Below are 18,693 nucleotides of genomic sequence, written 5' to 3'. Positions count from 1 at the left end.
ATCTGCATATATATATATATATATATATATATATATATATATATATATATATATATATATATATATATATATATATATATATATATATATATAAAATACAGAGAGATATCCATTTATTTATGCACACATACGCATAAACGCGCACACACATACACACACACACACACACACACACACACACACATATATATATATATAATTAACAATGAAGAAAAAGAAGGGGTTATGGAGTTTCTTACTATCTTTACAAGTAATAAAAAGAATTGAAAATGTGATTACAATTTGAGTAAAAAAAATCTTGAATGCTGGAAAATCGAACATTTTAATGACATTTTAATTAAATTACATTGGGGATTTTATTTTCTATGTTTGGAAAGTATTGTTAAGTTGCATTCTTAATGAACTAATATCATTTCTATTCGTTTAATCCAGCACGCCACCACATTGTACAGAAATAAAATTTAATATTTCACTTCCTGTTCAAATAGCGAATGGTATCCAAAATATGAATAATTGTAGCTAATCTCTTGTAGCAGCAGACTATCCTCACGATTTGCAGAAATAGTTATCTTCCAGCATCCGATATGGACGGACAATTAGCGAGAAACGAATTAAACCCTAAACTAAATGCGCCCTGCGAAGCAAACAAAACGTTTCCCCCCGATGAATTAAACTCCAATTGTGACATCAGAGAGAATGCACTTCACTCTCTCCTTCCGATGGAGGCCTGCTCTGAGTGACGTCACAGGAAGACATTCATCTTCCACGGTCATGCTTAGTTACTATTTTTACATTGTGATTTTTTACTCTCCACTCATCGTCACCCTTAGGGTTGATGTACACCCGAATATTTGATGGATAGCCAAAAATAAAAATTCCCAGAAGAAAACAAAAGGAACAAAAAGTGGAAGAGAAATAATGCCTTGTTACGGGTCATTAATGAAGTTTACCGATGCTGATAATCAGCGTTTTTTGACGCCAAAATGCGTTGGGATTTCAGTCTTGTTTATATTTATTCCCCCGATGTTGGGATTCCAGTCACGATCAGGAATCGTGTGATGTCCATGATGAATAATTGTCCAAAATCCATCGGCTAAGAGGGCAGGCAAGTGGAAAATGCTCATTAGGAGGTATTTCGCTCGTTTATTAAAAAAACTTATTTTAAGGAATGGAAGGTGTTGAAAATAACCCTTTTAAATTCGCATTTTAAAACTTAAAATTTTTTTGTAACTGTAACGTGAATATCAATTCTTTTTTTTAATGCGATGATCGTTTAATGTTCGCCTTGACTGCGAAAACTAAATTTTATGGTCAATTTTATTTAAAAAAAAATATCATTTTGTAAAAATTAATTCTTGTTTAGTTTAAATTGAATTTATGTCGTAATAATATGTAAGTTATAGTTGTATGAACACGAAAAATGTTTATTTTTTCAGGGAAACTAGTCTGAAAACAAACAAGCTCATATCTGACATACATTGGGAAGTCAAGATTAAATAGCTTTAATCAACTCGGCTATATTTTATACACTTCTAGTCTGAAGTGCGGCCACAGTATTTCCGCTTGTAATACTGGTTTTCTGTATCGGAACATTTCAAGTTTAAAATGTTAATATTTCGTCGTCTAATATGTGGACTTGGTGAATTGACATCAAAGGCTAAACGTCCTGTTACTGATAGGGGGGTGGAAATTTGGAGAAGGGATGCTATCTTCATCATGTGACTATAATTCAAAAATAAAACAAATGTCCTAAATAGTTTTTTATATGGGATGTTAATATAACTAAACTAAATAGCAATTCTAGCAATTAATAATAGCAAATTTATATTTTTTAATTTTTAACACTGTTTTATTAATTTTAATCAATGTATTTATGATCCTTTTGTAAATGCATTAGACCCAATAGTTTAACAACGTTATATTCCTATCAGTGTTATATGTTGATGTTTTTATCTACGTTTGATTGCTAAGCTTTATCTTTCATATAACAGTACTACAGATTTTGACTTTGGAAAATTCAATGAACGAAGTCATTAGTTCTTAGTTAATGTGTTCAAAATCTGACATATACTCAAAAATTCTTTAAAATTGCTGAATTCATAGTGAAAATAATAATATAAGAAAGAAATTCAAATTAGATAATAATTCAATAATTTTTTTACTAATGAAATTTAGAAAGAAATATACAGAAAAATTATTTTATCGTTTAAACAACATCATAGTATAGATATCACTTCGCCTTCTATTTAAATGTGTTGATAAAGCTGTTTGAAGCTTGCCATTGAAGTGTTTACAAGCTTTACTTTTGAGCTTGATCAAATTTATCAATACAAATGTCTACTTGTTTTTTAATGCTTACAATAGATTTCTATTTGTGTTTTTTGCTACCGCAAAGATTTGCAATTTTGAGTAAGTATCTACAAATGCCATGTGTAATAAAAATGCACAATAAAGTTTAATTTATTTTTATTTGTATTTTTAAAGAACAATTTAAATATTAAATTATTCTTTAAATATACAAATAAAATCGTCCGTTTCAAATACTACTTTCACAAAAAGTTGTTCAAAATCATTCATTTATGGTAAAAATGGGGTTACTGCCTTAGGTTAAATTGTCACGCAATCGAAAAGAAGTTCACTAATTCAAATATGAATGAATAACCATGTCATTGCATTATTATTTTCCGGTTTATGTTTTTATTGCTCTTTAAAAGTGAATATCTCATTATTTAGTAAAGCATCACAAAATTCACCACAATTTTTTTCTTTTTTGTTAAAGACACATTTAATCTCCCCCTACATTAAATGAAGAAAAATTTATATGTATTGAGTCATTATCTCGATATATTAAATTTATACAAATAGGATTTGACATTTTTACTTGATTAAGTGTTTGATCTATGAATGCCATCGTCTTTCTCTTTATTTGTATTTCGTAAGGATTAAGGTTAAATTTTGTTTTCAAATATTTTAATTTTTTACATCATCCTTTTATTTTTTGCTTTTATTTTATTTGTGATTACTTTATTTTAGATAATGTGGGAATTCATCGAATTGCCATGAGAAAATATATTTATTCTAGGAATTTGTTTGTCTCTTTAAAACGATTGTGAATTTATTTATTTGTAAGCGGAAGTGCTATTAAAAGTTCAGAACACGTTTTGTATTATAAATTCATTTCAAAATATTTATTTTTTTTTATTTCATAGCGTTAATTTGTGGATTCTTTTTTTTTTTTTTTCATGTCACTTTTTTAACAGTGGAATCATCCACCATCTAGTGAAAGAATGAATCATGCAACCAATGTTCATGAGGTAATTAATTAAATGTTTAATTAATATTATTAACAAACATTGTTCTCAATTATTTAAATAATTTATGTTAGGAGAAAACAAAATTCAGGTCCAAGATTAGCTGAAACATCACCAGAAACATGATTCGGGTGGTCATTTGATATATTTGAAGAAGAAAAAAAGTTATTATTACTGTATAATTAGAAACAGTGATACAAATGCCTATTTGTCGGTTTCTTTGTAACTGATTCCAAAAACTTCTCCAAAACTGCAAATATGTTCGCACTTATTATTCCGAAGTTCATTTCTTGGAAAATTGTACTGTTTCGATTTTCAAAAATGTTATTGCTTAAAAATACTTAATTTTCTAAATGTAAGGATTCTGGCAAATTTTTAAATAAAATTAATTATTTAAGTAAACTTAATAGAAAATTGATATATATATTCGAACATTATTAATTGTAAAGAGGTGTATTCAAACAAATACAAGATTATACTAAAAGTATTATAAATATCCAAGTTTTGGTATAAACTGTTAATAATAGGTTTCATAAAATTAATGATAATGATAAATAATGAACTTGACTCTATCTTTAGCGAAGCAGGTATTAAAATTTGTTTAGCATATGGATCTAATCAACTTTTTTCTATAAAAAAAGATATCATGACCTTGATCTTATGAGGTCATCAAAACTTTTTACATGAATAATATATTTTTCAGCAGATGACTTCATTTGAAAGGCATTTTTGATGATTTTCATCTAACTTGTTTGTAAAGATTTAATTTACAATCAGGTTTACACTTAACTTCCTGATGCACTAGAATTTTGAAAATTTGCACGTTTGTGTGCTCTTAACGCCAGTACATTGTTTTAATATTCATAGAATTTAATCACCAAATAAGGAGCTAATTTAATTAAATTTGATTTTATGCATTTGGTACTATTTGACAATGATTTAAGGATGATTTTACAACATTTATGTTAATGAATTAAATTTTATTTATTAATTTGCTTTTGCTGGTTATATCAACAAAAATGAATAAGACAAAAATAAAGGTGTGTATAAAATAAACTTTTGAAGATTAGAATATTTAAAAGGTAAGTGATTTTAATCCATTTTTTTTCCTTTAATGTTTCGTTTTGTTCACATTGTTATAACGAGGCACGCCACCGCTAAAAATAGTTTCAAACTTGTAAGCATTTGCATATCATATCAGGACTTCTTGGGCCGAACGTGTACTGTGTAGGAAAACTTAGGGAATCGCTGACCCGTGGCTGTGTGAGGTTTGCATTTTTCTATGAGCTTGAATTCCCTCTTTCCATTTTAAAAGCCTGTACCTCTACACTGATGACGTCATAATGTGAGGTGCAAACGCAAAGGCAATTTGATTGTCGCAGTTTATTATTATATTTCGTCGTCGGGTGAGTGGGGAGAGTCGTGTGATATAAAAGAGGAGGATGGGGAAATTACGGCGGGGAGGGTAGATTAGGGAAGGAAAGGGTTATCGTATCGATCGCTTAATAAGAGCGTGATTCATTCAAAAAAATTTGCATATGCGGTCGTTTGCTGGCATAGCGTGCATTAAAATGGCGGATTGAACATTTAAATGAGCGTTGTTTTATTGTGCGACTCGAAGGGAAAGCACGCCGTTCTCCTCCTCGTCTTTTGCTAACTGAATTTCCTTTCACTTGGCTTTCAATTCGGTTTTCTTATCTTATTTAGAAATTTTCTGATTCTTGCACGGCATATGTTTAATTAAAATTTAAGACTTTGTCATATCTCTGTGCAGTGTCATTTTCGATTTTTAAAAAACGGGATTAAAGAAGAAATTATGTTATTTATAAATAATTTAAGAATTGGAATTTTCATTTACTTTTATTTACATTAAAAAGGTAGATTTATACATCAAAAGATATAAAACTTTATTTAAAGTTTTTTTACATAATAAGTTTTATATTTGGTTAAAAAAAATCGGTAGACAGTTTTGAATAATATAACAAAATTAAAAATAGATTACCCTTTTTTTTTATTTTTGCATTTTCGTCAATGAATGCAAATACTTCAGACAATGCACATATCAAGTTAATATAAATAAAGTTTTTTTAAAAAAAATGCTGAGATAGAAGATGCTTTTATGGAATATTTATTTTCTTTTTTAAAAAAAATTTAGTTTTGAGAATTTTTAAATCTTTTTTCTCCCCTCCCTTTTATTTAATTAAAAAAAATGTTCAGAAGAAAGTAATATATTTATTGGTAATTATTTATTTAGTCATTTTTTTTTTCAATAAGGCGAATTCAATGGACTGTATACTCTTTTCATTTCAAAATGTATGTAACGAGCCACTTTTCTCCCTCCTTGAAAACCGGACGTCTGCAACTAAAAACATTTGTCAAAATTCATTAAGGGCCATTCATAAAGCCAATTTGGACATTAAACTGGCTTAAAAAATAAATTACTGCATATAATTTCCTAATTATTCTAGCTCCGATTTTACATTAACTTCTACTGGCTAGTTATTCTTTTCACACTGAAATAAAATGCTGTGTTGAAGAATTCCTTTCTAAAACTACGAGTTCGAAATGCTTTCTCACAATCTTCTTTACTTTTCTGCCTTCTTACTCGGTCTTCTGCACTGCTCTCGTTTAGAAAATAAATCTTGATAACAGATAAAAAAAATCTTTATTAATTTTTAATTATTTATTATTTAATTATTAATTGTTTTAAATTTCTTAAATATCTTGAGGGGAAAAAATGACATTCAGTATAATTCATGATTTGTCCAATGATGGGACAAGAACTTAAATCAGATTCGCAGAATGTGCAAGTATACTACAAAACAATGCTAGAGTTTTGACGACAAGGTGGCATTTCCTCTAAGCATTTTTTTGAAAACGAGTTGAAAATGCAATTATATTGTTTGCAGAATCGGCACCTCTGCGATGTTTAATTAAGCGATTTCCCTCTAGCGAAAGCTGTTGATGCTCGGCTCGACGTTTCTTTGTGATTTGATAAATAGATTTCTTTGATTAGATGTCACTGGCAGGAGTTAAACAAACTGAAGGGGAATTGTTGATGATCGCCAGCAAGGAAAAGAAATCCTCCTGTCCGTGCTACCATCGAGCAGCATTCGTTTTCCCCAAAAGTTTTCAGGGCTTGCTTTCCCATTTTTATCGGGTTCTCTCGAGCGCCGATGACGAAAACAAATATCCGGAAATCATAAACAGCGATTTTAGTCCTTACGAACGCGCGTTGTGTGCTGCACATTATACAGATGCGTACGTTTAATTTGCCTGTCAGCGGGTCGAAAAGTTTGACATGCAATTTTGGGTTTTGTATTTTTCAGCTGAGAAGGGCCATAGGAAAGGTGGGGAATAGAGGGGCGAATGTAATTAACGGAATCCATTCTTTATCCAACCGTTGAGTGACTATTAAAGGCTATATTTCGTCCGGTGGTGACAGCGAAATCTGCTGCTAAGAAAACGGCGTTCTTCATGCAACCCACCCGCATATTTTGTGTGTCAAAACAAGCCCCCTTCTCCTTCTTTCTCTCCTCCACCCCCGTCGTCGTTTTGCTCGGGAAACGGAAAAATTTCATTCCCAAATCGTAAAATTTTACCCCGGAAAACGTCAAAAGGCGTCCTCGTGACTGACGATTTTGCCCGGGCACGCCGCATAGTTGAGAAAATTAACGACGCCCGAGGATTTCGGGCATTAACGACCTAAAACTATTATAAAAAGAGGGTCTCACCCCGGTCTCGGAGACCTGGTCGCCGGCGGGCTGCTGCAATTGATGGTTGATTACTTGATTGTGGGGTTTGCCTGAGTAATGAACTTTTCCTTTTCGTGCGTTTAGGGGAAGAAATCCAACAATGTGCCCGACACGAACGGTAATTAATTGCACATTTCAGACCGACTAACGCAATTATGTCGCAACTCATTATCTACTCCGAGAATCTGGCTCTGCGAGTGAGTATTGATCATCAAATGCAACTAAAGATGAATAGCGCGACAAATCGGCAATTTTTTTCGCCCCCTTCGCTTTCCATTTTTAGCCCCCCCCCCTACTCTTCTTCTCTTGCGCCCGTTACTCTTCTTAATATGTATATTCATTGTTCATATATATACATCGGGACGATGCCTGCCTGCCACCCCTTCCACCACCACCAGTCTTCCGCTAATTTCCCTCCCCTTTTCTTGGCCTTCTTTTCAACGGTGAATTTGAAGGGGGGTCGAATATAGATAAACCAAATCAGATCGTCGGATAAGACACAAATGACATCATTTATCATATGAAAGCATCGAGTATAAACCGAAAATGAAAGAAGGGTGAGATGATGAGGAGAAGAAGGGGGATAGGTGTGTGTGAGAGAGAGCAGCAATCTTTAAAGCAAAGGCGCGAGGCGGAAATAATTGCAGTTTGCTAGATTTTGCGAATGCTTTGCTTTAACAGTATAAACGAAAATTAAGACGAAACTGTTTTCTTCGGGCGCTGGAAATGCTATCAATCACCCACCCAGGAATTTGCTCGTCGAGCTGTGGAGGAGTTATTATCACAGAGCGGTCGACAAAATATAGTTTTATAAAAATTGTGGAATTCCTCTCCCGGAGGAGAAATATATTCCTTGTCCCCCCTGTGAGGAAAATGCAGCCCTTCAAAGACGCATCCCACAAAATAACTCAATAAGATAAGTTGGACTTTCTACGTTTGGAATGAAGTTTGCATTGGCCAACAATTTGAAAATCGTTTTTGAATTATTTTTTTTTAGAGGACACATTTGTTTTATCATGAGATAATTCTTTGTTCCATGTTGGAAATACAGGTATGCATGATATGTGAAATCCTGAAACGATTCTAGGCATTCCATTAAATATATTGTAGTACTAAGAGAATACTTTCTTTTAATTTTTTGACTTTTTTTTTAGTTTATACGTGAGAGTAGAAAAGCATTTCAGCGATATATTGTCATGCAAATTTCAGAAATTTGTAATGTTATACAATTAAGATTTCCTTTAATTTTTAATAGAATTAATTTAATTTCCTCTAATAGTTTTGTTTCTTTGTTATTAGTAGTACTTTTTAAATTTCACCATGAAAAAAACAAAACAACAACCTTGAACGAAACTTGCTTGTGTCATAAAGCTCCTTCCTAATGCAATAAAAAAACCCATTTTCTCTTTATTTATTATGATTTTTCGAGTGAAAAAAAATAGATATTGGGGACAATTTGTTTAAAAAATTGTGCAAGATATTCTTAAAAAAGAGATGCAATGTCGCGTTTTGTTAATTCTTATTAATGTATAGTTAAATAAATGACAAATTATAATCATTCAGTGGATCAGATCGAATAGCCTTCATTAAAAATCACCGTGAATGATCAAAGGCTTCACGTCTTAAACTTCTCAATGTAGAGGAATTAAAGGAAAAACTCATTCTGGCGTTTAATAAATACTTAAATCTAAATAATTTTATAATAGCTTGACCTAAATTGAACCACCTGTTAAAAGACCGTACGATATTGTACTTAGATGATGAATGAAAACTGGAAGCAGTAGTATGAGCTGCAAGATAAACTTGTGTTTCTTTATTAGAAAATTTTTAGGACTGTTCGAATTCTGCAGAATAGAAAACTACTTTTTTAAGGCAGTTTGTTTGTTCACCAATAATTGTTATTGGTTTTCTGTACCATTTTTAATGTCAAATAGTTGTATACAATACCAGCCATGAATAAATAATTGATATTTCTATGGGAGCAGTTGTGAATCAACTATACCCTGAAATGTTTTATAAACATTGTTTGGCAAGTGTTGTTTATAACATAGTTTTATAAATATTAATCATGAAGTACTGGTTATAATTGTAGCTTTTATTGAATCCATCTCCTTATAAGAAATAGAGGAAATGAACTGAATGGAAGGCCACATTAAATAATTCTTAAGTCATTTTTTAGTTTGTATTTCAATTTAAAAGTTATTTAACCTTGTGAATTCTCATTTCTATGTTAATTGTTTGAATCTTCTTTATAAATTAAGTTATAAAAACATATCTTTAACCACATATTTTTCCATTTTAGTGATATTTGCAATTTTCCTTAAGTCTTTTAGGAAAACTAGTTCCAAGATTCACACTTTGATAATGTTCTAAATTATTTCCTTTTAGAATATGTTGCGAATCTACAAAATCTTAATTAAAACTATAGTTCGTTCATTTACAAAGAAAGTATTGGATCAAACTTAATGAATCAAATTATAAGGGAAAAGAAATGACATTTTTGCCATGAGAGACAGAAGTGGTGTTGCACACCGAATTTGGTAGTAAAACGGGGGTGGGAAAATAAATTAAACAAATAAATATTTCTTTTATCGACTTTTAATATAAAATTATATTTTTAGTCGAATTTATAATTCAGAGCTTCCTTTTATAACTTTTTTTATTTGATTACTTATTTGACCAAATATATTCTATGTGTTTCCTTTGAACATGCTGTATCATGGTTATTCTGAAAATAATGATTCTCACTGCAGAGTGTGTTGTATGTTTAAACATTAGTCTGTAGTGCAGTGCCGTATGGCTGTTTTTCTCTGCTAAATTATACATATATAAAAGTTCAAAAATGTTTAAAATGATCTCACAATTTAAAAACCTTCTCTCATTCCCTAAATTCTGCCTACAAAACTTTTTGTTGGAAATGTGAAATTTTTTCAGTACACATTTATCCCCCCCCCATGGTCTATGGTTACAAGTAAACTTGTAAAATGGTATTTGAACTTTTCTAATTCACTATTTTCTTAAATCAGTAAGTTTTTTAAAACTGATTTTGCTTTTAATAAAAGTCGAAAAAGTAGCTTGATAGTTTTTGCAACTCTGATAATTTATTCTGCAATTTCACTTTGGAATCCGCACAGAGTTTATAAAATCGGTTTTTCTATATTTTATATTACTTACTCTATTATAAGTACTTTTGACAGTATCAAAGACTTTTATGTCACATTTCTTTTATAACTGATATTTTGTATCTAGTAAAAGATGATTTCAATGACAAGTGACGCTAAAGAGAAATAACTTTTTGTTGGTAACATAACTGAAAAAGCCAATTGGTCGTTTGTGTGTGTGTGTATGGAGGAGGAAGAGAGGGAGGGAAAAAAACCCTCTCATAATAAGAGAGTCTGCACAATTATTCATTACTGCGTTCTTTATGGTCATGCAGCGTTGAATTGTAGATAGATTCGTTAATAATGGCAAACCAGGTGCATACCGAATTGTTTACTTGCTTCCCGATGAATACAATTCCAACGCAAATGGCTGTGATATATTACGAGAGGCTCAGCGGGAGATCTGCCATTAAAAATATCCCTCCCTCTAAACACAGAATGATGTCCGATTCCATACCCAGTGGGTACCTGTCGCCATTGTTATGATCAAGGATAACTACTACAGCTGAAGCATTAAACGAATCCGCAGAGGAAATTGAAATGCTTGCTTTTTCAATGCTGCTTTTTTATTGGTATTATTGCTTTGACGTAGCTATTAAGTTCCTTACTCGAGATTTCATCACAGATAGAGCGGGTGATGTTGCTTTATAATCACATTTGATCGTGCGTAATGGAATAGGCATTTCCTTTTTATTTGTTATTATTTTTTTCATTGGAGAGTGCAATAAAGGTTGCGGTTGTTTCTTTTCTTCAAAGGAAAAAAAAAACAATCTGGATGACTGATTGACAAGCAATTATGATATGTATTGACAAAACATTGTGAAATTTTTGGAAATATTTTTTTCGATCTAACTTTACAGTTGAAAACAGAATTTCTTTGAATTTTAATGCAATATTTACATGCTGGTGGACCGTAACTAAATTGTAATAAGCATCATAATATATAATATTGTTTGAAATACTGTGATCGGCCAATTAACATAATTCAGAAATTTATTGTGCTTACTGAAAAAGAGATCAAAATTTTAATGAGATTTTCAATGAAAAATAAATCGAAATTTTAACAGTTTCTCTCAATAGCTTCGGAAACGTATCCATAACATTAAAATTTTTTCAACAATTTTAAATTTTTAAAATTATGTGTCTTAGTAATTTAAAATTTTTCTCTAACTTTAAAATTAAAATAATTTAAACTTTAATTTGTAAAATATTTCTTACAAGAGTCGTATTGTGCTAATAACTGCATTGATACGCACTCGTATTGCAACGAAATTGAATACTGTACTTACGTTAACATTTTTATCATTAATTGTAAATTTCAAAAATGGTTATATGCTACACAGATGAATCCAGAAACATTACTTTTTATAAAGTTTCGAACTAAAAGTTTGCATCTCCTTTACTTAATTTTTTTATTAGATTTCCTATTAGATTTAGTTAATTTAGAAACGAATTCGAATTAATTTTTGTCCACTGATGGATTGCTTAAGGAATCATTTACGTTAATGTATTAACATTAATTATATTAATGATTTTATAAACATGTGTAATGTGTTTGACGGAAAATAAAGCTCACTTAGTAGGTTTTAAAAAAAAGTTTTGGAACAAAACGGTTAACGGAAAAACGGTTTTGGAACAAAATTGTTAGGTATCTAGATGCTACATTTGCGTGATTCAACTAACTTATATTTAACGTAAACGTATGTTTTGATTTCATTGTTTGTATGTAATCATCCATAGAATATTAAATCGATAACTCATTATTTTAATCTTAAAGTTTTACAAAAGTTTTTAAGTTGTAAATTAAGAATAGAAAAGTATTCGCCATGTGAAATAGCTTTTCAAAAAGTACAAGAGTAATTTTAAGCCAGAGAAATGTAACTTATAAAAACTTTGTTAAATTTTAAAAAAGGTTATAAAAATGTTACATTTATAAAATCAATTCATGCATATTAAAATTAATTAGTTAAAATAAATAATATAATACTTAGAGGTTAAAAAAATTATCCATATAAATAATAACTTTCAAGTAAATGGAAGAAAAAATGTAAAATCAAATTACAAAGTTTGTTTTTAGATTCTAACCAATCTTGTTGAAACTATGTATATTATTGAACATTAAAATGTATTGATATAATTCTTTCATTTTGCACATGTTATGTTTCGTCTTTACATTTTTGAGGTAATTAATGTCCTCTACAATCAGTATCTTTCCCTTAAACCACCATGATTTGATTCAGGATGGGCCATATTCTTTTGTTTAAAGTTTTTTACTGTAACTTCAAAATTAGTTAGTCCTTTAACATACCAGTCTTCGATCTTGGCATTTTTTGTAGTTAAATTTAAAATGCTCTTTAGCTAATTTTGCAAGGTTCACGATTGGTACCACTTTACTCTCAAGTTGAGGGAAAATATGCAGGACTCGCATTCAAATAAATATCCAAAACAAAAAGTGAGCCAAATAAACTGAAAATAATTTGATATTAAATTACTAAAAGCATTTTTTTTTCTGTGACGCAAAATAGTTATTATTCGATCGAAATTAATTTTGAAAATATTGTTCAACAAATTTATGACATTTTATGAAATGCAATTTCAACATTTACTTATCTGAAACGAAATGTATATAAACAGAATTAATAGAAACTGAGTAATTTTTTATTAGTTAATGCATAAATAATGGCGAGCCTTATTTGATATTTCACACAGAAAATGATTTATTCATATTTCGTTATATATTTATTTCTGCCATAGCATAAGTCAACAGAGTACTTGAATTCTGGGACAGGAAGTGTGTGTTCTGACCCACCCGAGTAGAATTTAAAGCATTCTTTGTTCCGACATTCGTTGTATATGATAAGCATCATGTCTCGTCGAATCAAAATTCATCTTTTTCAGAATTTATGATTATTACTTGTTGCTTGTTTTACTGAATGAAAGAATTATTAAAGATCTGGTGCATTAGTAACCTTCATGTTACCCTTCAAGATTTTCGTCTGAAAATCCTAATATCGTTGAACAGAAGGCAGAAGTGATGAACAAAATGATCAAATAATTTTATTCAGTATTTAATATTTTTTTTAACGCTTTTTCTGAGATTATGAAATTCATGATAGTAATGATTAAAAAATATGTCAGTAACCTATAAAGCGCTAAATAACAAAAGAAAATGCAAGACATAAAAGTATGGACAAAAATTCAAAAAATTATAATAATAGTTATTGTATAAAATGTATTGTATTACATAAAAATGAGCTTTTAAATTTAAAAATAAATGAATAAATTGATGAACGCTTCTATAAAATGAAAAAAGACATGTTAATCATTTAAAATCCGAAATTTACAGAAAAAGCCACAGAATTCAATAAAAATCTTTTAAGTTTTAATGTAGTCTTTTACAAAGTTTTGTTAGATCGAAAGTAGTGCGAAATATTGCGAACCGATAGTTTATATTTACACTCTTTGAATATTTAAACAAAAATCTTCAAAAATGAATTTCTTAAAAAATGTCAGATAAACTTCTGTGCATTTTAAAACGAGAGTGGACCCATTGTAATAATTATAATATAAAGTAGATAATATGTGTATTATTATTTTATGTGATACAGAAAAAATAATTCGTATACTTATATTTTCATGCTTGACAAATATTTGAACAAAGGTCAAAACTTTTAATTCAATAATCGAGATATTTTTAAATACAATCATCTTATTTATTCTTCGAATTTTTTTAAAAAAATAACAAATATATATATTATTTTATTACGTTTCTCTCCTTAAAAAATTAACTTTGTTCTATCTCGTATTGGATATGGTCCAATGCAGTTGGGTATTCTTCTTTTAAGCTATTTACCTGAGCGAAACTGTCTTCATAAAACCAACTCAAGTACGGTTAATGACAAACATCATTGATCTCCAGCGAGACTTTTGCGAAAAATACCAGAACACAAACATTAAAAGTTATTCGTCTGCTTATAAAAAAATACTTCAATTTAATTAGCCTTTTGGTTAGATTTCGGCCGGGAGATTCTTGGTGCTTTTTGATGGAACTCCTTTCAATTAGGCTGCTTGTTTTTTCGGCGTCGCTTTCGATAAGTCTCTAAGGATAACTAGCGAGTAGAATTCACATTTCTTCTTACATAGGACAATGTTAATTAATTTATTGGATAAGTGAACAGCTGAGCAATTAGTATTAATGTTGCTTTAAATGGTCGGCGATGAGTTTTTTTTTTTCAGTTGATGTGACAAAATGAAGTGATCTCCAAGTTTTGAAAGAGGAAATGTAACTGTATATTGGGGCCGATTGAATTGTAAGAACTATAGACATAAAATGCAAATATACTGATATGATTTTTTTTAACCGCTTAACTGTTTTGCCCGAGTGCCATACGTGCATCGATTTATCGGATTTTGATAGTTGTAAGCAAAAAATAAATCATTCATAACGATTATAATTCAATATTAAAATTACTTCGAATACATAGATAAGTCAAGTTTCAATGGATTTCCATTTGAATAAAAATAAGAAAATATTCCCAAAATAGAAGGTGTCATCTTATTAGATAGTAAAGAAAATAAAACAGTTAAGTGGTTAATTGTTATTTTTGAGTAATTTGATAGCGGTGAAATAGGTAGTACAAATTAAATACAAATAGAACTCTAGAATTGAGTTCTATGAGGATCGTTGACAAATTTATTTTGTTTTATTATACCTAAAATGAATTTTAATTTTGAAATAACTGTTACTAAAAGAGGAGGGGAAAAAAGGCCAATATTCGTATTGAAAAATAAAGCATTTCTTCTGAAATGCTTTAATGAATGACCTTCATAATGAATAATCTTTAATGTTGTCCGTAGCATCATAATTCCATTGATTGATTTTACCGAATTTCTAATAAAATAAAATATTTATGCCTTTATAAAAGTAAAAAATAATTCAAATCTTTTCTACTAAATCTATGTTTAAAATTAAAAATGCTTCCACAATTGATTATCTCAAAAAGCAAGGTAGTGTTTTTTTTTAAATTACGGAAATGCACTCGAACAATATTTAAATTTTTGACTAAATATATACATCTATATATTTCCTTTCATTTGAAACTACGTCATAATAACTTTTCAGTTAAAATATGTCCTATCAAATTGGTCTATTGTATTCAACAATTTAAAAAAAATTCATTTTCTGTATTGCTTACATCACGATTTCATTTATTTAGAATTACTATTAATGGAATTTATCAAAGAAACTGTTTGGCTCAATGTTAGAGAAATTTTCCAAATCAAATCTTATTTTTCTCTGATCATTCACATCACGATTAAAATCTTCCGATTCATGAATTTGTATTGTGTAGTCTGAACCAGGAAATTTACCTAAATGCTGACGTTTTAATTTATTTCGATATCTGTAATGTCTATCTATATTCTGATGACAAGTCGCATGTCAAATCATTTTCCTTTTCATAAAACAATATCTATTTCCTGAATGTTATTCCAACGTGCCCTTTTTTTCTTTTTTTGTCTTTTTTATGTTTTTTAAAACTCGGTTTTGCTTGGGAGCCGGGGGAAGAAGAGACAAAATCCCATTTCATCTCTATGTTTTCCATTAAAAAGCTACCAGAATTACGCGGAAAGGTTCTCTCCTTTTACCACACGGAATGACTCGTTATTAATCTATCTCTTCTAACATGTCAGAAAAGTTCTAAAGCTTGCGTCACCGTTGCATCCCGCAATCCATAACATCGTACAAATCCCTCTTGAAAAATACGCTGGAAAGGGGATACTACTTAATTGCCGATATTCTACGCCGCCCCGCTATCTCACAAAATGAATTTAGTCCTTCGTGTCAGAAGTCCGACTAAGCAGGGTTTTTATCTTTAAATAGCTGTACGGATTAGGTGGCTCTCGGCATTTGAAGTATGTTTTTTCTCCTGCTTCTGTAATGTACATTCGAGCCACCATTTTTCTTTACTTTTCTTTTTTACCTCCCCCCCCTTTTTTTTTTTAGTTTTTTTAAATCTTCTTAATTTTACTTCGTCTTGTGGCCAAACTTCTTAATTTTTTTCAAGTTTTTTTTTTCTTTTTTATTTTTTAGCTCTAGTTTCCTTAGCGCAGGCGTTTAAATCGACGACAGCTCGAATCCAACTCTTGACTCTCGGCTTAAATAAGCCGTGGTTGTGTATATGTTTTTTAGCACTATGATCATTCATGTCGTGAGAATAATTTCAATTTAGTCATGAGTAACTTTTTTTTTTTTTTTTTTGTCTTTTTCCCATTCTGAGTATTTATGCTTCTTTTTTTTTTCTTTTAAGAGAAAGAAGGAATGTGTTACTTTCGTATTCTTTTTCTTGTGGGGTCATTATCATATTTGCTTTGTTTGCTGGCGCCATCCATTTTCAGGACTTGGAGAGGGTTAGTTTTCCCGATTTTTCATAATTTCATCTCTTTCTCTGTCTTATGGATAAACTTTTTGAGTAGAACTCAAAAGCTGTCTTAATACTAGAGGATCAACTTAATGTTGCGCATCTCATGATTATTGCTGATGCTCCTTTGATAGTGTAGGTCCCTATGCATTTTAGATGCAGGTAACTGATGATGATTTGACTTCATTGTGTAGTACTAAAAGGATCTTTTGAGAAAATGGCATCAAGCATTAAAAGCCTAATAAATAGACCCGTGAAAAAAAACCGAGAAAATAATTGATTAATATAAGCTAATTAATACATTTATTCAATTTTACTTTAATTTATCTACGTTCCCTTATTTGGCTGTGATCCACAATTTAAAAAGCCTTACTCGAAAAGACAAAAATAAATTAATAAAGAGAAAAGAATATTATTGGATACGATTAATGCATTTCATGAACTGTTTAGGAATAATTGTCATATCAATGACTAGACTTTGGTTTTATTTTTAACCTTTTCAGACTAAGCTCCAAAGTTAAATTATTTTCAAAAGAGTTTAAAATCCTAAAATTAACATTTTCGTGCTATTTTCACTATACAATATACAAACTTGGTCGTTGGGCATTATGGTTTTGTAATTTACTTTGAAGTAATTAATAACTGTTAAGTTTGGCAAAAATCTGCCTTAATTTCAAGTGCAATTACCTCGTGTATGAAGGTTATGCGATGGTAGAACAGAAATATTTTTCAACCACGAATAAGTTTTAAATGCATTTTTATTTTCGTTTATAGTGAAATTGAAATTTATTATGTTCTTTTACACTTTCTCACAATTTTTTGTATTGCTTACTATCAATAATTAACATCTATGACATCAACGAACCAATTTCTGGCTATTTTGAAGAATTGTGTGTTTGGAGAAGTAGCTAGTTGATTAAATGTGTAGAACACTCGGATGCATTAATTTTCGATCAATACCCCTTTTCAATAAGAGTTTTTTCATCCACTCCAAAATCCTTTTTCGGGGCTTTAAACACTTGCTTAAAAATTAGATTTCCTCCGTCACTCCACTTATCGTTCTGGCAAGCGGGCAAAGGCTTGCAATTAAAGCGCGGCCGGAGGAAAAATTTTCAAAATAATGGAAGAAGCAAATCAAAATTCAGGCGTTAATTATAAATCTCCGTAAATTATACCACCCTTTGTTACCTTCTCATCCGAGCTCAGTAACAATGGGGTTGACGCCCAACATCACGTGGTGTACAAATGCCCATCATGACGTCACGAAATTCTAGAAATCAATAACAACTACGTTGACTGTGGTATTAGTGGGTGTGACGGAACACGTAGAACACACACGCTCAAACACTCAGTGCCTAAACATTTGTGCAAGAGCCCTGAACGTACCATTCCAATTACGATGTGAATTGGTAGGCGTTTAGTGCTGTGAATGTATTGCCGATTCCGCTATCGGTCACTTCCAGAGTTTGAAATTTTTTCCTTATTGAACAAAAAATTTAAAAAGTAAATGAATCATTTTTTTAGATGACTTAAACTACATTATTTTTTTCTCCATGTCATAAAAGCATTAAATATACAAAGTTAATTTCATTAGTATACAAAAATGTTCCAAAAGTTGATACTTCAAACTTTGCAATATAATTGCTTATATCTTTTTGGTTTAATAATTTAATTATCATATTCATAAACTAAGGATAGAAAATTACCAGGCTGACGATTGTTATACAATTCACTTTTTCCTTATGTTGCATTATGTTTTCTTTACCTGCAGTAACATAATATATATTACACTTTATTAAGGCTTCAATTTAAAAAAAAAATTATTTACATATAAAATGCAAGTTTGGACGTTTGTCGTATTAATATTACTATCCTTATGATTTATTAATTGCCTTATTTGGTTTTTAAATAAGGCTTGAAAAATTCACTACAAAAAGAATAAATAATTTCTAACTCTATATGGAAATACGGAAGAATGAGGTATCGCTAATTTTATTCTGTTTTCTTTTTAAAAACAAGTTGCGACTGATTTAAGGTATTGCTCATT

General features: G+C 30.2%; 1 protein-coding gene across 6 annotated transcripts in view; it reads left to right on the top strand.

The window, feature by feature from the left end:
- Nucleotides 1–18,693, top strand: part of LOC129958167 (AT-rich interactive domain-containing protein 3C-like) — a 245,479-nt gene that overhangs the window by 81,348 nt on the left and 145,438 nt on the right. For 4 of the 6 annotated variants that reach the window (XM_056070443.1, XM_056070460.1, XM_056070452.1 and 1 more), the window contains one exon: nucleotides 3,261–3,314. The exons of the other annotated variants lie outside the window; for them this stretch is intronic. In XM_056070443.1, coding sequence (XP_055926418.1) covers nucleotides 3,261–3,314 — 54 coding nt within the window. The remainder of the gene's footprint in view (nucleotides 1–3,260; nucleotides 3,315–18,693) is intronic. 6 annotated transcript variants of the gene reach the window in all.

Source organism: Argiope bruennichi, chromosome 2 (assembly GCF_947563725.1).
Source record: "Argiope bruennichi chromosome 2, qqArgBrue1.1, whole genome shotgun sequence".
NCBI classification, from domain to species: Eukaryota; Metazoa; Arthropoda; class Arachnida; order Araneae; family Araneidae; genus Argiope; species Argiope bruennichi.
The sequence above is the reverse complement of the archived record's forward strand: the minus strand, read 5'-3'. Positions and strand labels throughout refer to the sequence as shown.